Source organism: Phyllobates terribilis, unplaced genomic scaffold (genome assembly GCF_046119375.1).
Source record: "Phyllobates terribilis strain yellow unplaced genomic scaffold, ASM4611937v1 Scaffold_12__6_contigs__length_324123572, whole genome shotgun sequence".
NCBI lineage: Eukaryota > Metazoa > Chordata > Amphibia > Anura > Dendrobatidae > Phyllobates > Phyllobates terribilis.
The window spans coordinates 147,012,937-147,035,464 of NW_027362772.1; the positions used below are offsets into that span (position 1 = coordinate 147,012,937).

General features: G+C 40.9%; 1 protein-coding gene across 4 annotated transcripts in view; it reads left to right on the forward strand.

Moving 5' to 3' along the window:
- TMEM150B (transmembrane protein 150B) overlaps positions 1-22,528 on the forward strand; it is a 139,012-nt gene that overhangs the window by 27,417 nt on the left and 89,067 nt on the right. For 2 of the 4 annotated variants that reach the window (XM_073656342.1, XM_073656340.1), the window contains exons 2-5: positions 6,700-6,780; positions 8,439-8,498; positions 18,349-18,416; positions 21,833-21,960. In XM_073656342.1, coding sequence (XP_073512443.1) covers positions 6,716-6,780; positions 8,439-8,498; positions 18,349-18,416; positions 21,833-21,960 — 321 coding nt within the window. In that variant the 5' untranslated portion in view covers positions 6,700-6,715. Of the gene's footprint in view, positions 1-442; positions 507-6,699; positions 6,781-8,438; positions 8,499-18,348; positions 18,417-21,832; positions 21,961-22,528 lie in introns of those variants that run through there. The other 2 variants (XM_073656341.1, XM_073656343.1) reach the window with 2 other exon arrangements.

Genomic DNA, 22,528 nt, shown 5'->3' on the forward strand with positions numbered 1-22,528 from the left:
TGTGAAGCCCAGCCACAACTTTTTATTCTCTGACTTTGCTGATGGCTATATTTCCCAATGTAACCGGGGGAGGTAGGCTGAAAACAGGGTGATTACCTACAAAACTGGGTGAGTTGACTTCTGCTGGGTCCTGTCGAGCATGACATTTGCAGCCTTATTAGGACTTATGAGAGTGTGTTATGTATGTAAAACCATCCCTTTATCTCTGCCCGGTAGACTTATCCCTGAATAATGACTTTTTAATCATAAGGTATTTGATCAATAGGTGGCTGGCGTACAGGGAAAAAGATGAAAGGTTTATAGCCTGTTGGGGTTTATGGCCTTACCTAATATACATATCTATAAATAGTAATTTCAGTTTCTGAATGACCTAAAAATAGAAAGCTCGTTATTAGGACACCATATAACAAGCAGATAAGAGTTACACTTTGTCCTTGCCACATGTGCGATATATTATGTAACTGCTGATATCCGCCACAAAGAACGTCAGTCCAGCCAGTATGCTAGTAAGTGGTCGCTTAGTAAATAATTACTATATATTCAAAACAGATTATGCAAATTTTAAAGCCTGCGGTTTATGGAAAAAATGTCTTACATGGGCAAATAATGGTGCATATATAGCAACTAGTTTTTGGCTGTGATCTTCTGATTTTGAGAATGGAGCAGCGTCTACCTGACTTGTGTCATGTTCACAGAACTCAATAGCTTTGACAGTGGCTCCTGTTCTCAGCAGATGCTATGAGTTACGGGAGCATTGTCTATCATGATTGCATCATGCATCTTAATAACTACTTTTCTCTTTAAAGGTTACCTGTCATGTTGTATATACAATATATTATAGAGTAGGAGCAGATTGAGATATAGTTTTGTGGGAAAAGATTCAGTATGCATTGTAATTTATTCATTTCAATTCCTACTTTCTTTACTTAGGAATAAATAACATAGGAAATCTTGTGACTGCTGTATATAAATCACATAGGATACACTGGGATTACTGTATATACATCACATAGGATACACTGAGACTGCTGTATATAAATCACATAGGATACACTGGGGCTGCTGTATATACATCACATAGGATACACTAAGACTGCTGTAAACACATCACATAGGATACACTGAGACTGTTGTATACATCACAGAGGAGATACCGAGACTACTTTATATACATCACATAGGAGATATTGGGACTGCTGTCTATATACAGTTATATGAAAAAGTTTGGGCACCCCTATTAATCTTAAGCTTAATGTTTTATAAAAATTGGTGTTTTTGCAACAGCTATTTCAGTTTGATATATGTAATAACTGTTGGACACAGTAATGTTTCTGCCTTGAAATGAGGTTTATTGTACTAACAGAAAATGTGCAATCTGCATTCAAACAAAATTTGACAGGTGCATAAGTATGGGCACCCTTATCATTTTCTTGTTTTAAATACTCCTACCTACTTTTTACTGACTTACTAAAGCACTTTTTTTGGTTTTGTAACCTCATTGAGCTTTTAACTTCATAGCCAGGTGTATGCAATCATGAGAAAAGCTATTTAAAGTGGCCACTTGCACTTTGTTCTCCTGTTTGAATCTCCTCTGAAGAGTGGCATCATGGGCTCCTCAAAACAACTGTCAAATGATCTGAGAACAAAGATTATTCAACATAGTTGTTCAGGGGAAGGATACAAAAAGCTGTCTCAGAGATTTAACCTGTCAGTTTCCACTGTGAGGAACATAGTAAGGAAATGGAAGAACACAGGGACAGCTCTTGTTAAGGCTAGAAGTGGCAGGCCAAGAAAAACATCAGAAAGGCAGAGAAGAAGAATGGTGAGATCAGTCAAGGACAATTCTCAGACCACCTCCAGAGAGCTGCAGCATCAACTTGCTGCAGATGGTGTCACTGTGCATCGGTCAACTATACAACGCACTTTGCACAAGGAGAAGCTGTATGGGAGAGTGATGCGAAAGAAGCCGTTTCTGCAAGCACGCCACAAACAGAGTCGGCTGAGGTATGCAAAAGCACATTTGGAGAAGCCAATTTCTTTTTGGAAGAAGGTCCTGTGGACTGATGAAACCAAGATTGAGTTGTTTGGTCATACAAAAAGGCGTTATGCATGGCGGCGAAAAAACACAGCATTCCAAGAAAAACACTTGCTACCCACAGTAAAATTTGGTGGAGGTTCCATCATGCTTTGGGGCTGTGTGGCCAATGCCGGCACCGGGAATCTTGTTAAAGTTGAGGGACGCATGGATTCCACTCAGTATCAGCAGATTCTTGACAATAATGTTCAAGAATCAGTGACAAAGTTGAAGTTACGCAGGGGATGGATCTTTCAGCAAGACAATGCTCCAAAACACCGCTCCAAATCTACTCAGGCATTCATGCAGAGGAACAATTACAATGTTCTGGAATGGCCATCCCAGTCCCCAGACCTGAATATCATTGAACATCTGTGGGATCATTTGAAGAGGGCTGTCCATGCTCGGCGACCATCAAACTTAACTGAACTCGAATTGTTTTGTAAAGAGGAATGGTCAAAAATACCTTCATCCAGGATCCAGGAAATCATTAAAAGCTACAGGAAGCGACTAGAGGCTGTTATTTTTGCAAAAGGAGGATCTAATAAATATTAATGTCACTTTTATGGTGAGGTGCCCATACTTATGCACCTGTCAAATTTTGTTTGAATGCAGATTGCACATTTTCTGTTAGTACAATAAACCTCATTTCAAGGCAGAAACATTACTGTGTCCAACAGTTATTACATATATCAAACTGAAATAGCTGTTGCAAAAACACCAATTTTTATAAAACATTAAGCTTAAGATTAATAGGGGTGCCCAAACTTTTTCATATAACTGTATCACGTAGGATACACTGAAACTCTGCTGTATATATCACATAAGATACTCAGACGGCTGTATTTACATCACATAGGATACTCTGAGACTGCTGTATATACATTACATAAGATGCACTGAGACTGCTGTATATACATCACATAGGATACACAGACTGCTGTATATACATCACATAGGATACACAGACTGCTGTATATACAGTGGTGTGAAAGTGTTTGCCCCCTTCCTGATTTCTTATTCTTTTGCATGTTTGTCACACTTAAATGTTTCAGATCACAAAAACAAATGTAAATATTAGACAAAGTAACCACAAAATACAGTTTTTAAATGAAGGTCTTTATTATTAAGAGAAAAAGAAATCCAAACCTGCAGTGCCCTGTGTGAAAAAGTGATTGCCCCCTAAACTTAATAACTGGTTGGGCCAACCTTAGAAGCAACAACTGCAATCAAGTGTTTGCGATAACTGGCAATGAGTCTTTTACAAAGCTCTGGAGGGATTTTGGCCACTCATCTTTACAAAATTGTTGTAATTCAGATCACAAAACAAATTGAAATATTAGACAAAGTAAACACAAAATGCAGTTTTCAAATGAAGGTCTTTATTATTAAAGGAAAAAGAAATCCAAACCTACTAGGCCCTATGTGAAAAAATGATTGTGCCCCCACCCTCTTAAAACAAAAATTATCTATGACAATGTGACAAACATGCAAAAGGATAAGAAATCAGGAAGGGGGCAAACACTTATTCACACCACTGTACATCACATAGGATACACTGAGACTGCTGTATGTACATCTCAAACGATATACTGAGACTGCTGTATTTACATCGCATAGGATACACTGAGACTGCTGTGTATACATGACATGATATACTGAGACTGCTGTCTATACATCACATAGGATACACAGACTTCAGTATATACATCACATAGGATACAGAGACTGCTGTATATACATCACATAAGATACACTGAGACTGCTGTATGTACATCACATAGGAAACACTGAGACTGCTGTATATACATCACATAGGATACACTGAGACTGCTGTTTATACATCACATATCATGCACTGAGACTGCTGTATATACATCACATAGGATACACAGACTGCTGTATATACATCACACCAGATATTTCAATGAACAAAATAGTTTAGACAGATTTTTTTTCAACAAACCTACATACTATTCTGCTTCACTTCTCCTTCTTTATACTGTACTTTCCACAGATTGAATAACATGTACAAAGTGGCATGTTCCCTTTTAAAAGTCATATCAATGTTACAGAAGGGGGTTCAGTGCTTAGCAGTGGAAATTCAAAATAACCTACTTAACTATGTATTATAAGAACATATCCTACAGCTTTGTATGGGGCCATGCAGAGCTCGCCCCAGCACTACACTTTAAGTAAGGTTGTACAATTAAGACAACTCTACTAAGCTTAATTCTGATGAATTGTCCAATATTGATTAAAAATTAATAGACACTGTAAAGAAGGCAGAAGTTCTGATATTGTTATCTATAAATAAGCTTTTATTGATAAGGCCTTATCAATATGTGTAATAACTGGCAGTGCTGTTGATGTTGCCTTCTGCTGGACACAAAAATGATGACCCTGCATTGATTAACGCATCTGGCAGACCATTAGTAAAAAAATATCTCAAAGGGTCACAGTCCTACTCATAAATAAGTAAAATCTTGGCAAAGTGGAGGAATCTAACGAATATTTTGAAAATTACATTGTATGCTCAAGACTGGCTCATTCCAGCGGGCACTGGACCTTCAACACTTTTCACAAAGAAGGGGCCCATCTAACGCTTATTCATGTCCATAGTACTGGATAAATCTTAAAGGAGTTGCAACACTCTCACGAGTCATCCTCCTTGCCTTGCTGGTCTTGGGCATTTGACCCCATTGTTTTGTTAAAATTCCATAGAGTCATTTGTAAACTATACAGGTGTCTCAAAAATCTCGGGGACCACCATTATAGCTGCTTTTAATGCTCTACTACCTGGTGCCATAATAGTTCTCTGCCTTGAAATCTCCAAACACTATGATGTTACTAATTTTTTCCACCCTTCCCCTCCTAAAAATATAGAGCAGTAAATGGGTTGCCTGCACACAATATACTATTGACTATCCATAGGGTAATCCAACAAATAGGGATTTGAAATCAAAACTGCTATATTTATTCATAGAAATGTTCTAAAAAAGAAAATCAAAACATTGTATCGACACACCATGTGGCATGTGGAAAAAAATTCCAACGCGTTTCAAGCTAATAGAAGCTCATGTTCCCTGCATACATGTGCATGCTCCAGCTGGGGGCTAACATGGACCAAGCACTGGGTGGAATATATTAGAATTTTGCTACAAGCACTTTTATTTTACTGACAAGTAAAATAGGATAGGTTATGAATATCAGATCAGTAGGCCTTCGGCACCCCACTGATCAGTGGATGTAAACACTTTGAACTGAACTGTAAGCGCTGCTTCATTCAATGTGTAGTCGTTGCTGTCGGTTACTGCACAACTGCTCCTATTCTTTTGATAGGGGCAGCTCTGCAGTACGCATCAGCAACACTACAAATTAATTGGAGCTGCCCTTTTCAAAAAACAAACAAACTGTCATACAGCTAGATCCATGGCTTTAAGAATTGGGCAATGAAAAAAATTAAAAAAATTCCTGTGCCTTAGTGCAAAATATACACAACATGCGTAGAAGGGTATTGACAGTCGCCCTGCAATTGGTTGTAGGAGATCTCTTCATTTGGCATTACAGACACCCTCTTAGATCTGTCTCACTCTAGGACTTAGCGGCTACCTCCCTCCGGCTAATAGACACCCAGGCCTGGGTGTTTAAATACTTCCTGTTTGCTATAGGGAGGTGCCAGTGATATTCACATGACCCCTTGTGAGGCTTGGAGCTATTGCAGTCTGCTTGCTTGCTCTCTGGTGCTAAGAGGCCGTGTGTGTAATCTCTCTGAAGTCGACTGAAGCTAAGTTACTTCCCCCATTTCTGTCTCCCCTTGCTGTCTTTAGTTGTTAGTGGGGACTGACTATCGCTCACCCCCCTTCCCTAGCCAGGGCCTAGCTCTAGGGAGATACAGAGTTTTAGGTTCCTGATCGGAGATTGGTGAGAAACCAATATAGGGATGGTAGGGAAGACAGGGTGATTTCAAATCAGCCTCGGACGTCTCCACCCCCTCTTTCCTTAGTGTCTGCGATCTCTTCTCCTCATCCCTTTGGGTTGCACTTTGTCTTTCCTACACTGTGTGTGACAGATATTCCACCCAGAAACATGTATTATCTATCCACTAGTTGATGAATGTTTAATCATAGGTTGTCTGACCTCTTGGAACCCCAACGACCACTAGAACAGATGACCTCACTTTGCCAAGCTGGACGATCATGGCTAGAAGAAGAGTTCAACTAGGTTTGCAATCCTATTGCTCTATGTAAAAATCAGTGGCACTGATTAGAACAGCCAAGCACAGTGCTCGGACATCTCCAGTGGATAGATGGTGACAAATGCTTCCACCTGGACTCAAAAATGAGTCGTCACGCACTTTTATTGGTTTATCATTCAGCATTTTGACTATGTTGAAAATGAATTGTAAACTGATTAAGCTCAGACCAAAGTCTGAGAAAATCGGACATCCAAATAAGTCCATAAGTTTTACAACATCTCATTGTGAATGAATGTCATCTCACTTACTGTTAGCTTCTCATATTTCTTGATCTCCATTGCTGTATCATACCTGGGTCTATTGTGTGTAGTCTATTTGACAATGAAAATGCCGATTATTTTATTTGACCTATTTTGTTGATTTTCAGCTTTCTTAGTAGTGACATGTGGGCCTGGGCTCTATTACCGATTTTTCTAGCAGTATTTGCCACAGCTGGAATATGGGTGGTGTAAGTTGTTTTACTATGAAATTTATCTACGTAGCTGTACACTACACTTTTTGTTTCTTTCTGACTTCTATTTCTCTAGATTCTTAAACGTTCCAAGTTCTTCTATCCTGTCTTGAGTCCTATTTTCATTTATCTCAATAGGTTCTAAATTATTTGCTTAATAATTACTTGACATAGCTTTATGATGGCCAAGGGTGTGATGACAAAGCGGTCTATCACTTTTAATATGATCGGTACAAAATAGCACAAAAGTCGGGTACAGGTAATAGTCTTTAGAAGTTCTGTAAAGTTTTCTTTCTTTCTAAAGTAATGTCCTTTTGTCATCTTAATCTTCTCCTTCGGTAACCCTTATTAAAAAATGTCCACTGGTGGATTTCTCCATACACATAAGGAAAAAAAGAAAAGTGCATTTCAACGAGCCACAGATGGTTGGCGTGCCTCTTCTCGTCCTCCATAAGTGCAACAGGTGCAGTCCAGCTCACCTTTATTGAGGCATTCAATAATTTTCGGCACAAAAACACCATTCCTGCCTTGGTGTCCAAACACTATATAGCAAAATAGAAAAATTTCCAGGCAATTCGTGATTAAAAAAAAATTCAAAACGTTTATTCCATATCGTAAATATTGGCGCTCACAATAAAACCAAAGAAATATAATTACCAACGCGTTTCAGACTAAAAGAAGTTCTTAATCATGGAAAATTATGTGGGCATTTTCAGAACAGGGGAATTGAGACTGACAGGGGAAAGGCTCAAATTACAAAGAGATGTTGCGTCAGAAAGTGGGTCCAGAACTTCTAAAGACTATTTACTAGTAAGTTGCCTGTACCATCCATATCAACTCTTTTGTACTGATTATATAGAAAGTGGTTAACCATTTTAGGTGAGAATATGCTGGAGGGACCTTAAAGGGGATATCTTTTTTAACATTAAGTTGGTCCAAAAGCAGGACCTGCATGAAATAAGAATATCAGTATTACTACCTCCTGCCACTCCAACGCTGCTTCTTCCCAGTGGTCTTTGTTGACATGACTGGGGTGGTGATATCCATCTACAGCATAAGATTACTGCAGACAATCATTAGTCTCAGCGGTCTTGTGCCTTCAACTTCTGAATGCTGAGCTCAGTATGTGCTGTATATGGACTTTGCAGCCATATTAACAAAGATGGATCAACACTAGGCAAGTAATGCTGATATTTTTATTTTCAGGTAAAAATGCCTTTGGGATTTGCCCTACTAATTTTAGAACAGGTTTTTTTTCAGTGTAAAAGACAGTGGCCTTTTAACATATTGTAGTGATTATATCTCTAGACAAATTGAATGTGATTTGATAATTAAAGACATTTAGGAATATATTCATAATTACTCTTTTTCTTTCTTTCCATTTTCATTTTCCTGAGAACCATTTTAAGAACTTCCTGAAATAATGAAATGAGGCAACACATACAAAGTATTTGGCCTCCAGTTATTTTCTTCTCTAGTATCCTGAGCGTAGAACGTACCAGTACTATAACTAGCACCAATGTATTTTATACTCTAGCTCTTACTTTCCATTTCTTTCTTCAGTCTTTCCCATACCTTCTTAACCCTCTAACATTCCTTAGATAATTTCTTCAATCTTGACGTTTTGGTTTGCTCATGTTTTATTCTTTTTTCAGGTATGCAATGGCCGTGTCCAATGGCTCAGTCAATCTGGTAGAGGGTTTTCCTTATATCAGGTGATTATATATTTCACTGAGATGGAAGCTGAAACTCAGAGAGGACAACTGCTGCTGCAGATGTGTTTGTAATGAGACAAAGTTCAGCTGTATGTGATTATAAGAGCAAAGTGACCTGAATGCCCGTATAGACGGCATAAGAGGGTTGATCCTACTGACAGATTCCCTTTAATCAGCAACTCAGATTCAAAATGAACATGTCACTATTTTTTTCAATCTTTTTGCAATAACAACAGTCATATGAGTATGTCCATAGACTAAAATATGAACATTGAAAACACAGATAGAACTCAAGGGATAATAATAGAAAAGCAAAAGTCAGAATTTCTCCCTAAAATAAAGACTAGAACTAAGGTTAGGTCCATCTGTGTGGCGGAGCCTCAGTTAGGAACCTCTGTCGATAATTCTGATCTTTTGCCTGAAAAAAAAACAACTTTTTCTGGTGAAATAAAGGCCAGCTAAATGTCTCCCATTATAGTTAAAAGGAAACTGAGAGTAAATAAATTCTTCCCTATTCACGGGCAACATGTATCAGGCACTGGCTGTAAGACTTCAGTCATGTATGTTTGACTGTAACGCTGTGGTTTCAGAGAAACGCATCCTTTAAAAGCCTCTGGGGACAGACAAACTGGTCCCGTAGGCTTCTCCCTGCCTGCCGTGTGTGTGTGTAGGGAGAGGCCTGCCCATTGGCTGTGGGCAGGGAGAAGCCTCCAGGGAGGTAACAGGCCTCTCCCACTAGTCTCCCATGCAGCTTGGTCCCCAGTGGCTTTTAAAGTATGTTTTTCTATGAAATACCTCAGCATTTCAAAGTCAAAAATACCTGGTTGAAATCATATAGCCAGTGTCTATTACATGCTGCTTGTGGATTGTGGTTCATGTGTCCTTTATCAGGATCCCTCTAGATCATACATGTCAAACTCTGGCCCATGGGCCAAATCTGGCCCGCAGGGTGGCTTTATTTGGCCCGTGACAATAGAACTACCACACCTACAGTAAAGACCAAAAGTTTGGACACACCTTCTCATTTAAAGATTTTTCTGTATTTTCATGACTATGAAAATTGTACATTCACACTGAAGGCATCAAAACTATGAATTAACTCATGTGGAATTAAATACTTAGCAAAAAAGTGTGAAACAGCTGAAAGTATGTCTTATATTCTTGGTTCTTCAAAGAAGCCACCTTTTGCTTTGATGACTGCTTTGCACACTCTTGGCATTCTCTTGATGAGCTTCAAGAGGTAGTCAACGAAAATGGTTTTCTCTTCACAGGTGTGCCCTGTCAGGTTTAATAAGTGGGATTTCTTGCCTTATAAATGGGGTTGGGACCATCAGTTGTGTTGTGCAGAAGTCAGGTGGATACACAGCTGATAGTCCTACTGAATAGACTGTTAGAATTTGTATTATGGCAAGAAAAAAGCAGCTAAGTAAAGAAAAACGAGTGGCCATCATTACTTTAAGAAATGAAGGTGAGTCAGTCCGAAAAATTGGGCAAACTTTGAAAGTGTCCCCAAGTGCAGTTGCAAAAACCATCAAGCGCTACAAAGAAACTGACTCACATGAGGACCGCCCCAGGAAAGGAAGACCAAGAGTCACCTCTGCTTCTGAGGATAAGTTTATCCGAGTCACCAGCCTCAGAAATTGCAGGTTAACAGCAGCTCAGATTAGAGACCAGGTCAATGCCACACAGAGTTCTAGCAGCAGACACATCTCTACAACAACTGTTAAGAGGAGACTTTGTGCAGCAGGCCTTCATGGTAAAATAGCTGCTAGGAAACCGCTGCTAAGGACAGGCAACAAGCAGAAGAGACTTGTTTGGGCTAAAAAACACAAGGAATGGACATTAGACCAGTGGAAATCTGTGCTTTGGTCTGATGAGTCCAAATTTGAGATCGTTGGTTCCAACCACCGTGTCTTTGTGCAACGCAGAAAAGGTGAACGGATGGACTCTACATGCCTGGTTCCCACCGTGAAGCATGGAGGAAGAGGTGTGATGGTGTGGGGGTGCTTTGCTGGTGACACTGTTGGGAATTTATTCAAAATTGAAGACATACTGAACCAGCATGGCTATCACAGCATCTTGCAGCGGCATGCTATTCCATCAGGTGTGCGTTTAGTTGGACCATCATTTATTTTTCAACAGGACAATGACCCCAAACACACCTTCAGGCTGTGTAAGGGCTATTTGACCAAGAAAGAGAGTGATGGGTTGCTACGCCAGATGACCTGGCCTCCACAGTCACCAGACCTGAACCAATCGAGATGGTTTGGGGTGAGCTGGACAGCAGATTGAAGGCAAAAGGGCCAACAAGTGCTATGCATCTCTGGGAACTCCTTCAAGATTGTTGGAAGACCATTTCCAGTGACTACCTCTTGAAGCTCATCAAAAGAATGCCAAGAGTGTGCAAAGCAGTCATCAAAGCAAAAGGTGGCTACTTTGAAGAACCAAGAATATAAGACATATTTTCAGTTGTTTCACACTTTTTTTCTTAAGTATATAATTCCACATGTGTTAATTCATAGTTTTGATGCCTTCAGTGTGAATTTACAATTTTCATAGTCATGAAAATACAGAAAAATCTTTAAATGAGAAGGTGTGTCCAAACTTTTGGTCTGTACTGTATGTGGGGCCATTATTCTGTATTAATGACTATGTGGGTCCATTATTCTGTATGGAGGATTTTGTGGTGCCATTATACTGTATGGAGGACTATGTGGGGCCATTATTCTGTATGGAGGATTTTGTGGGGCCATTATACTGTATGGAGGACTATGTGGGGCTCATTATACTGTATGGAGGACTATATGGGGGCCATTATACTGTATGGAGGACTATTTGGGGCCCATTATTCTGTATGGAGGACTATGTGGAACCTGTTATGTTCTGCTACCAAAGCTAAGGAAAGAGAGGAGATCTGTCCCTACTATAGGACTCAGCTGAATCCCTACGATGTAACAGGGAACCTGATCCTGCGATCAGACCTGCTAAAGTCCTAATCTAGTCTGTACGGAGACCTATAGATGTGGGGAGGGAATCCCTACAAGTTCTAAGGACTGGGAGGAATATGGGACACCTCCTAACAGAAATAGTAGCAGACAGACGAACAAACAAAATAGATAGAACATAGAGGTCCGTAGACCAAGCAAACTAACAGAGTTAGATACAGAGCACAGGCTAGCTAGAAAGTAGATATACAATGAAGTCCAGCAAAGCCAGAAGGGCGGAGCAGGATTAAATAGGCCAACAAGGTCATGTGACCAGCAAAGGAAAAAAAACCTAACAGCAAGGTTCTAACAGTACCCCCCCTTCTAAGAGGATCCTCCGGATCCCCTAGGACCAGGCTTATCAGGAAATCTCCTGTGAAACGCTCTGATAAGTCTGGACGCGGAAACATCATCTGACCTCACCCAAGAGTTATCCTCGGGTCCGAAACCTTTCCAGGCCACAAGATACTGCAAACTACCTCTATACCGTCTAGAGTCAAGGATGCGAGAAATTTCATATTCCCCGTCCTCCACCACCGGAGGAACAGAGGCAGAGGCGTCACCATCCGACACAACAGCTTTTTTTAACAGAGAGACATGAAAGACCGGATTAATTCTCCAGGAGGTAGGAACCTCCAACCTAACAGCAGATTGGTTGACAACCTGAAGCACCTTAAAGGGCCCTACAAACTTGGGACCCAATTTCTTAGAAGGAATCCTCAACCGCAGATTCCTAGAGGACAACCAAACCATGTCACCAACAGCGAACAAAACCTCCTGTCGTTTCCTATCAAAGTAGTCTTTAGATTTTCTGTTGGCCTCCTGAAGATTACCACGCACATCCGTCCAAACTCTTTCCAAATCACCGGAAAAATTCTCCTCCTCAGGCACGGCAGATCCCAACTTGGAGAACGACCCAAACGACGGATGTCTCCCAGAACAACAAAAAAAAGGCGAACAACCAGCAGAAGAAGATGTATGATTGTTCAGAGCAAATTCGGCAAGTGGCAGAAACTCAGACCACCCCTCTTGATTGTCTGCCACAAAACAACGCAAGAACTGCTCAACATCCTGGTTTTTCCTTTCTGTCTGGCCATTAGATTCAGGATGATATCCGGACGAAAACGACAAATGAATTCCCAACCTGTCACAAAAGGCACGCCAAAAACGAGCCACGAACTGAGGACCCCTATCAGAAACAATGTCAGTAGGAACGCCATGAAGTCTGACAATTTCCTTGACAAAGGCCTTAGCTAGAGTTTTAGCGCAGGGCAGTTTGACGAAGGGAACCAAGTGACACATCTTGCTAAAACGGTCCACGACCACCCAGATGACAGTAAAACCCTCAGAGGGGGGAAGGTCAGTTATAAAGTCCATAGCCAAATGTGTCCAAGGAGCACTGGGGACCTCCAAAGGACAAAGCAACCCCGCAGCAGGAGTATGTGAGGACTTAGATCTAGCACATATAGTACATTGGCGCACCCACTTAATGACTTCCTTCTGCCATCCAGGCCACCAAAAACTGCGACCCACCAGTCTCTTGGTCTCAGAGATTCCCGGGATGACCTGCCAACCGAGATTCGTGACACTCAACAAACAAATCTCTCCTTAAGGTCCCAGGCACAAACAACCTCCCATGAGGAGTGTTAGATGGGGCATTCTCCTGAGCTTTAAGAATCTCATCTTCCAAAACGGAGTCTAAAGCAGCTATCACAACACCTTCTTGTAAAATGTTTTCCTCTTTCTCAGCACCGACTATGGGAGAAAAACTGCGAGACAAGGCATCCGCCTTAACATTCTTAGTACCAGGGATGTAAGTAACGGAGAAATTAAACCGCGAGAAAAACAGTGCCCACCTAGCCTGACGGGCATTCAGGCGCTTGGCAGCATCAAGATATATCAGATTTTTATGATCCGTAAGAACCTGAACGGGAAATTCCGCACCTTCCAAGAAGTGGCGCCAGTGTTCAAATGCGAGTTTAATAGCCAATAATTCCCGATTACCAATATCGTAATTCAGTTCAGTCTCCGAAAATTTTTTTGAAAAAAAGGCACAGGGATGTAATCCATCCCCGTTATCCTGAGACAATACTGCGCCAACCCCCACAGAGGAAGCATCAACCTCAACCAAAAACGGCCTAGTAACATCAGGCTGCATAAGGATGGGAGCAGAGGTGAACCTCTCCTTGAGATACACAAAAGCTTCAATGGCCTCAGAAGACCACTGAACCGCATCAGCACCTTTCCTGGTGAGATCGGTCAGAGGTTTGACAATACTAGAAAAATTTTTTATGAATTTTCTGTAGTAATTGGCGAAACCCAAAATCCTCTGTATCGATTTCAAACCAATAGGCCTAGGCCATTCCTGCACAGCCTGAACCTTAACCGGATCCATCTCAAAACCTTTGCTGGAGATAATGTAGCCCAAAAAACTAATTCTCTGTACAGCGAACTCACATTTCTCCAGCTTAGCAAAAAGCGAATTGTCCATTAATAACTGTAATACCTCACGCACGCTCCGCCAATGAGACTCCAGATCTGGCGAATAAATCAAAATGTCATCCAAATACACAACCACATTTTTACCGATCAAAGGTCTAAGGATGTCATTAATCAGATTCTGAAAAAATGCAGGAGCATTAGTAAGACCAAAAGGCATAACCAGATTCTCAAAATGACCCACAGGAGTGTTAAAAGCAGTCTTCCATTCATCACCCTCCTTCATGCGCAACAGATTGTATGCCCCCTTAAGGTCAATTTTAGAGAACCACTTGGCCCCCAATAACTGGTTAAACAGATCAGGAATCAATGGCAGTGGGTAAGGATTGCGTACCGTAATTTTGTTAATCTCACGAAAATCCAGACAAGGACGTAAACCGCCGTCCTTTTTTTTTACAAAAAAAAATCCAACCGCCACAGGAGACTTAGAGGGCCTAATGTGACCGGCGGCCAAACTTGTCTGTATGTATTCCTCCAAAGCCTTCCTCTCAGGAATAGTAAGGTTAAATAAACGACTTTTAGGAAGAGTCGCTCCAGGGACAAATTCAATAGAACAATCATAGTCTCTATGGGGAGGCAAAACCTGCGATTCCTTCTCAGAAAAAACTCTCCAAAAATCCTGAATAGGAACAGGCAATTCTCCCCTATCCAAAGCTGCAATACACCCATTACAACACTTGTCATAACATTTATGGCTCCAGGATTTAATTTCACTGGTAGACCAATCCAGTACAGGATTGTGAAATTTTAACCAGGGCAAACCCAATATTACTGGAGAAGGCAAGTTATTCAACACTACCAAATCCAATTTCTCATGGTGAACACCATTAATAGTGAGAGGAAATTCACTGACCTTGAGAGTAATATTCTTCAAAGGGGAGCCATCCACAGAAACCACAGCAATGGGGGATGATAAAGGTTCAGGTTTTAAATTGAGTTTTTCCACGAATCCCCCATCAATTACATTCAGTGTAGACCCGCAATCAACAAACACCCGAAATTCCATTAATTTTTCCTGAGCAATCGTGGAAGCAGCTAAAAATATACCCTTGGAATTTAAACAGGCAATACGGGCGTGACTGACCATTTTTTTTTCTTTCTTCATACGAAGCTCACAGCCTTTAATCAAATGACCAGATTTTCCGCAATAGAAACACAAGCCTTCCGAAAAACGACGGTCTTTTTCTTGAGAGCGAGGTGCCACCGATCCAATCTCCATCGGTTCACCACTGTTAGTACACACATTATCATAACCAGAAACTGACATAGCAGAGGATTTGCTCTCATTAACCCTAGCACGCAGTCTTCTATCCACCCGTATAGCTAATTGCATAGCCTGTTGCAAATCCTCAGGTGTAGGATAAGCAATTAGCAGGTCTTTAACCCTTTCACTGAGCCCAGCAAGAAATAGACTTTTCAGAGCAGAATCGTTCCACCCTGTTTGAGTGGACCAACGACGAAAATGAGTACAATATTTTTCGACATTACCTGATCCTTGTTTTAAACGTCTCAACTCAGTCTCAGCTGATGCCACACGGTCAGGATCATCATATAATAGTCCTAAAGCAGAAAAAAAACTATCCACTGATCTGAAGCATGTATCACTAGGTTGCAAAGAAAAGGCCCACTCCTGAGGCTCTTTGCGCAAAAGTGACATTATGAACCCTACGCGCTGGGATTCATCCCCAGAGGACTTGGGTCTCAAACGAAAATACAATAAGCAAGCATTTTTAAATGAAAAAAATTCTCGATGTTCACCAAAAAATAAATCCGGCAAACATACCTTAGGCTCCAAGAAATATGCTCCAGGACAGTTACTCACGTGCTGACGGAGCTCGGCCACTTCCAGAGAGAGTCCCTGCAGGTGTTTAGCCAAATCCTGAACCGACACCATGATGGAACAAAAAAAAAAAAAAAAAATCTTTCCTTAGAGAATTTGCAGGCTGGACTTACTGTTATGTTCTGCTACCAAAGCTAAGGAAAGAGAGGAGATCTGTCCCTACTATAGGACTCAGCTGAATCCCTACGATGTAACAGGGAACCTGATCCTGCGATCAGACCTGCTAAAGTCCTAATCTAGTCTGTACGGAGACCTATAGATGTGGGGAGGGAATCCCTACAAGTTCTAAGGACTGGGAGGAATATGGGACACCTCCTAACAGAAATAGTAGCAGACAGACGAACAAACAAAATAGATAGAACATAGAGGTCCGTAGACCAAGCAAACTAACAGAGTTAGATACAGAGCACAGGCTAGCTAGAAAGTAGATATACAATGAAGTCCAGCAAAGCCAGAAGGGCGGAGCAGGATTAAATAGGCCAACAAGGTCATGTGACCAGCAAAGGAAAAAAAACCTAACAGCAAGGTTCTAACAGAACCATTATTCTGTATGGAGGACTATGTGGGGCCCATTCTGTATGAAGGACTATGTGGGCCCATTATACTGTATGGAGGACTATGTGGGGCCCATTATTCTGTATGGAGGACTATGTGGGGCCCTGTATACTGTATGGAGGACTTTGTGGGGCCATTATACTGTATGGAGGACTATGTGGGGCCCATTATACTGTATGGAGGACTATGTGGGGGCCATTATACTGTATGGAGGACTATTTGGGGCCCATTATTCTGTATGGAGGACTATGTGGAACCATTATTCTGTATGGAGGACTATGTGGGGCCCATTATTCTGTGTTGATGACTATGTGGGGCCATTATTCTGTATGGAGGACTTTGTGGGGCCATTATACTGTATGGAGGACTATGTGGGGCCCATAATACCGAAAGGAGGACTATGTGGGGCCCATTATTCTGTATGGAGGACTATGTGGGGCCCATTATACTGTATGGAGGACTATGTGGAGCCCTGTATACTGAATGGAGGACTATGTGGGGCCGTTATATTGTATGGAGGACTATGTGGGGCCAATTATACTGTATGGAGGACTATGTGGGGCCATTATACTGTATGGAGGACTATGTGGGGCCATTATTCTGTATGGAGGACTATGTGCAGCCCATTATTCTGTATGGAGGACTATGTGGGGCCCATTATACTGTATGGAGGACTATGTGGGGTCCATTATACTGTATTGAGGACTATGTGGGGCCCATTATACTGTATGGAGGACTATGTAGGGTCTATTATACTCTATGGAGGACTATGTGGGGTCCATTATACTGTATGGAAGACTATGTGGGGCCCATTATTCTGTATTGATGACTATGTGGTGCCCATTATTCTGTATTGATGACTATGTGGGGCCTTTATTCTGTATGGAGGACTTTGTGGGGCCATTATACTGTATGGAGGACTATGTGGGGCCATTATACTGTATGGAGGACTATGTGGGGCCCATAATACCGAAAGGAGGACTATGTGGGGCCCATTATTCTGTATGGAGGACTATGTGGGGCCCATTATACTGTATGGAGGACTATGTGGAGCCCTGTATACTGAATGGAGGACTATGTGGGGCCGTTATACTGTATGGAAGACTATGTGGTATACTGGTTGGCCTGCGACTTTGTCAAAATTTTTAATTTTGGCCCTCTGTGTGGCTGAGTTTGACATCCCTGGTCTTAATTAATCTGCTGCCTTTTGGGTCTGTGATAGAACGGAGCAATTTTTTCAGGAGTTCCATTTTAATATTTCCATAATGGGCCGTAAAATCTCCACATGCTGGTGAGCTCGTAGCATTACCTAATCACATATTGATAATGTTATGCACACTTCAAAAAGCACATACATGTCAGGTTTCAAGTACAAGTCACATAGTTAGCCCCATAAATTTCAGCCATATTAATTGCCCCATTTGTGTCTTCAATACTTTGCCGTATAAATGTCCGCCATGTAACTGAAGGAGTAGTTTGGTTTCAGCAAAGGTTCTTTGTGCCAAAAAAATCTTACCATTTTACAATATACCTTTTGCGTCAGATCCATCCAGTTTCTAACCTCTCTGCTGAAGTCATTCCATGAACCCTAATGGTTTACTTCCGGTAAATACAATCGGTCGTTGTTAGTACCCCAGTAATGCTGTCTTGTAACATTCCCGGAACTGATTTTAAACAATGAAGGCTCCTATTGAATTACTGAAATCAGAGATACTAAAAACTGTGGTTATATATAACTCTTTTTATACATCCTAAAATCTTGTTTGCTTTTGCGGCTGCTGCCTGACATTGAGTACTGCTGCTCAGCTTACTTGTAACGAGAATACCCAAGTCCTTCTGTTCTGTAGTTCTGAGTATACTCTCATTTAATGTGTATGCAGCAATGGATGGCTATGAAGTCTGAAAAATCCTCTATAAGTCACAAAATTTAAAGTGCTTTTCTAATATTTTGTGGTCTTTTTTTTCTTGACAGTGCATGCGGGTCATATCCTCCCCAGAGCTGTATATTTGGCCAAGTTCTTAATATAGGTGCGATGCTGGGTAAGTATTTTTCAGCCTGTAATTAGCAGCCACTATTTATTAATACTCAAGTGTAGCTCTAATTATATGGTATATTTACTGTGGTGTCTAATTATGATGGCTCGGTATTTAAGTTTTCTATGCAGTGCCCTTATTACGTTTGCTTTTAAAAAAAAGCAGATTGTTTGACTAATCCCAGCTGCAAAAAAAAAAAAGTGGTGGTGCACTGAAACAAGGGTTTACTTTCCTCCAGATCCCTTCCATTTTCAACTTTCAGGTTGTTGAGGACATTTCTAGTCTCCGAGCACATTCAGAGCAATATTGCAGTGATCCTCTTGCAACTTGTACACATTAGATGGATGTCGCCCGAACCCAGGGATCTAGGCTGGACTGGCATGCTGTCTACTGTATATGGTGGTATCAAGACTGTCCCCTATTGCAGATATCTTGTTCCCCTCTTCGTATTAGGAACACATGCATCCTCAACCATGCGTGAGAAGGTTGGGAGTAGTAGCTGTAGGATGACAACTTTCTAAAGAGTATTGGCAGCCTTCCAGCCATGATTATGAGAATATAGTTTGCAATGGTTGATCTTCTGATGGGACACATGCATACTTTCCAACTGTCCCAATATTGTAATTTTGTCAGGACAGTCCTGGAAACTAGAGTGCAAAAGGCCTGGGGTATACAAACTCTGTCCAAAAGTGGGCCACTTTGGGGCTTCTTAATGGCATTTGGTATTCTAAGAAGGTTGGTCTTAAATTTCCCAATTTTGGCTATTGAGATGTGGGGAAGTATGCAAATATAGAAAAATGATTTATATACTCCCACAGGCAATACAATACAATAATTGATTGGTATAAACTTGTAATCTGAAGACATGTTTCAGATTAGGAAATCATCAGCATATGATGCCCTATACAAACTAAGCATTAATTTTGCAGACATCGACCACTGTGAATGAATTGTTATTAGCCCTTATATACATAAATGTTACAGAGATTTATTTGAATTGTACTTTTTAAGATTGTTATAATTCCCATAATTAACTTAGTTTAAAACCATTTCTTTCCTAGCAGGCTACTAAGCTGCTAAGAAGGTATGGGAGATCTTACATGTCTAGTGCTAATGTAGTCACCTAACATAACCTCTATAACTTACCCACATTTTTAATACTCAAAAGTTTATTCTGACGTCAGCCTTTCATGGATTTCCATGCACTGACCACTAAAGATGGGGCTATGCAAGCCGCTAAGAGCGAATGAGCTATTCTCTTTCTCTAACGTCCATAGAAATTAACAGGACACTAATTAGCACCACAAGCTCCTGCAGCTTCATTGTACCTACAGTGGGGTAAATAAGTATTTGATCCCTTGCTGTTTTTGTAAGTTTTCCCACTGACAAAGACATGAACAGTCTATAATTTTAAGGGTATGTTAATTTTATCATTGAGAGATAGAATATCCCCAAAAAATCAAGAAAATCACATTGTATAAATTAGATAATTTTTTTTGCATTTTGCAGTGAGAAATAAGTATCTGATTCCTCTGGCAAACAACACGTAATACTTGGTGGCAAAACCCTTGTTGGCAAGCACAGCAGTCAGATATTTTTCGTAGTTGATGATGAGGGTTTTGCACATGTCAGGAGGAATTTTGGTCCACTCCTCTTTGCAGATCATCTCTAAATCATTAAGATTTTGAGGCTGGCGCTTGGCAACTCAGAGCTTCAACTCCCTCCATAAGTTTTCTATGGGATTAAGGTCTGGAGGCTGGCTAGGCCACTCCATGACCTTACTGTGCTACTTTATGAGCCACTTCTTTGTTGCCTTGGCTGTATGTTTTGGGTCATTGTCTTGCTGGAAGACCCAGCACGATCCATCTTCAATGCTTTTACTGAGGAAAAGAGGTTGTTGGCCAAAATCTTGCGATACATGAACCCATCCATTTTCCCTTCAGTATGATGCAGTCGTCATGTCCCTTTGCAGAAAAGCACCCCCAAAGTATAATGTTTCCCCCACCATGCTTCACAGTTGGAACGATATTCTTATGGTTGTACTCATCCTTCTTCTTCCTCCAAACACGGCGAGTTGAGTTAGTGCCAAAGAGCTCAATTTTTGTCTCATCTGACCATAGCTCCCAATAACTCACAGAATCATCCAGATGTTCATTGGCAAACTTCAGATGGGCTTGCACATGTGCCTTCTTGAGCTGGGGGACCTTGTGGGCACGGCAGGATTTTAAACCTTTAAGGCGTAATGTGTTACCAATGGTTTTCTTGGTGACTGTGGTCCCAGTTGCCTTGAGATTATTAACAAGTTCCCCCCATGTAGTTTAGGCTGATCTCTCACCTTCCTCATGATCAGGGATACCCCACGAGATGAGATTTTGCATTGTGCCCCAGATCGATGTCGATTGATAGTCATTTTGTATTTATTACTATTGCTCCAACAGTTGTCTCCTTCTCACCCAGCGTCTTACTTATGGTTTTGTAGCCCATTCCAGCTTTGTGCAGGTCTATGATCTTGTACCTGACATCCTTAGAAAGCTCTTTGGTCTTGCCCATGTTGTAGAGGTTAGAGTCTGACTGATTAATTGAGTCTGTGGACAGGAGTCTTTTATACAGGTGACTATGTAAGACAGCTGTCTTTAATGCAGGTAACCAGTTGATTAGAAGCGTCTAACTGGTCTGTAGGAGCCAGAACTCATAATGGGTTGTAGGGGATCAAATACTTATTTCTCACTGCAAAATGCAAATAAAATTATTAAATTTATACAATGTGATTTTTTTGATTTTTTTTTGTATATTCTATCTCTCAATGTTAAAATTAACCTACCCTTAAAATTATTAACTGTTTATGTCTTTGTCAGTGGGCAAACTTACAAAAACAGCAAGGGATCAAATACTTATTTCCCCCACTTTATTAATATAATGCCAATATTGTCTTATCAGTTTCCTTTGGCCACATCAAGCTTTTAGTTAAGGCTATGCTGCCAGAGCCAATCTATCCTAGTCTACCTCTACCGCCTTTTACCACTCTGACTATGTCCTTCTATTTCAGCTCATGCTTACCCGCTTTCTCAACCATCAGTACAATCCTGCCCCCCAATACTTCACCCCTACATGCCATGATTGAGTTTGGACTTGGTGTGCCAGGGAGTTGGACATGATGACCCTGGAGGGCCCTTCCAACTCTAACATTCTATGATTTCTTCTCTGCCATCCACTCCAGCCCAATATTGCTAATAGCGGCTGTGGTGCATGGACATCATTACATATGGCTAGGTCAGAAACTGATAGAAAACAATTACCTGTCATCAAATGTGACCGAATCCCTTTATTTTTATAATTTCCTAATGTGGAAAAAAATCTAAAATACTAATGAATATTTACAGTTGTTATAATGTTCTAATCCCGTTTTGGTCCTTTTTTGTTAGTGGTCTGGATCTGTGTTATACGGTTTCAGCAAATCAGAGATTACGGCTGCCATTCCCATGTAAATTCTGTGGCCCTCGCTCTGGGATTTCTTTGTGCTTTAGGAACTTCAATGGTTGGTAATTTTCAGGTGAGTCTTCACTTGTAGTGGCCAACTGTTGCACTGAGAGCTATTATTAAAGGGAATCTGTCAGCAGGTTTTTGCTACAGTGCCTACAAGTAGTATTCAACCCCCTGCAGATTTAGCTGGTTTGATAAGATGCAAATAAGTTAGAGCCTTCAAACTGCAAACGAGAGTAGGTTTTATGAACAGAAGCATAAATCTTACAAACCAAAAAGTTATGTTGCTCAGTTGAATTTTATTAAATTTTAAACATAAAAGTGTGGGTCAATTATTATTCAACCCCTATGTTTAATATTTTGTGGAATAACCCTTGTTTGCAATTACAGCTAATAATCGTCTTTTATAAGACCTGATCAGGCCGGCACAGGTCTGTGGAGTTATCTTGGCCCACTCCTCCATGCAGATCTTCTCCAAGTTATCTAGGTTCTTTGGGTGTCTCATGTGCACTTTATTCTTGAGCTCCTTCCACAAGTTTTCAATTAGGTTAAGGTCAGGAGACTGACTAGGCCACTCCAACACCTTGACTTTTTCCCTATTGAACCAGGCCTTGGTTTTCTTGGCTGTGTGCTTTGGG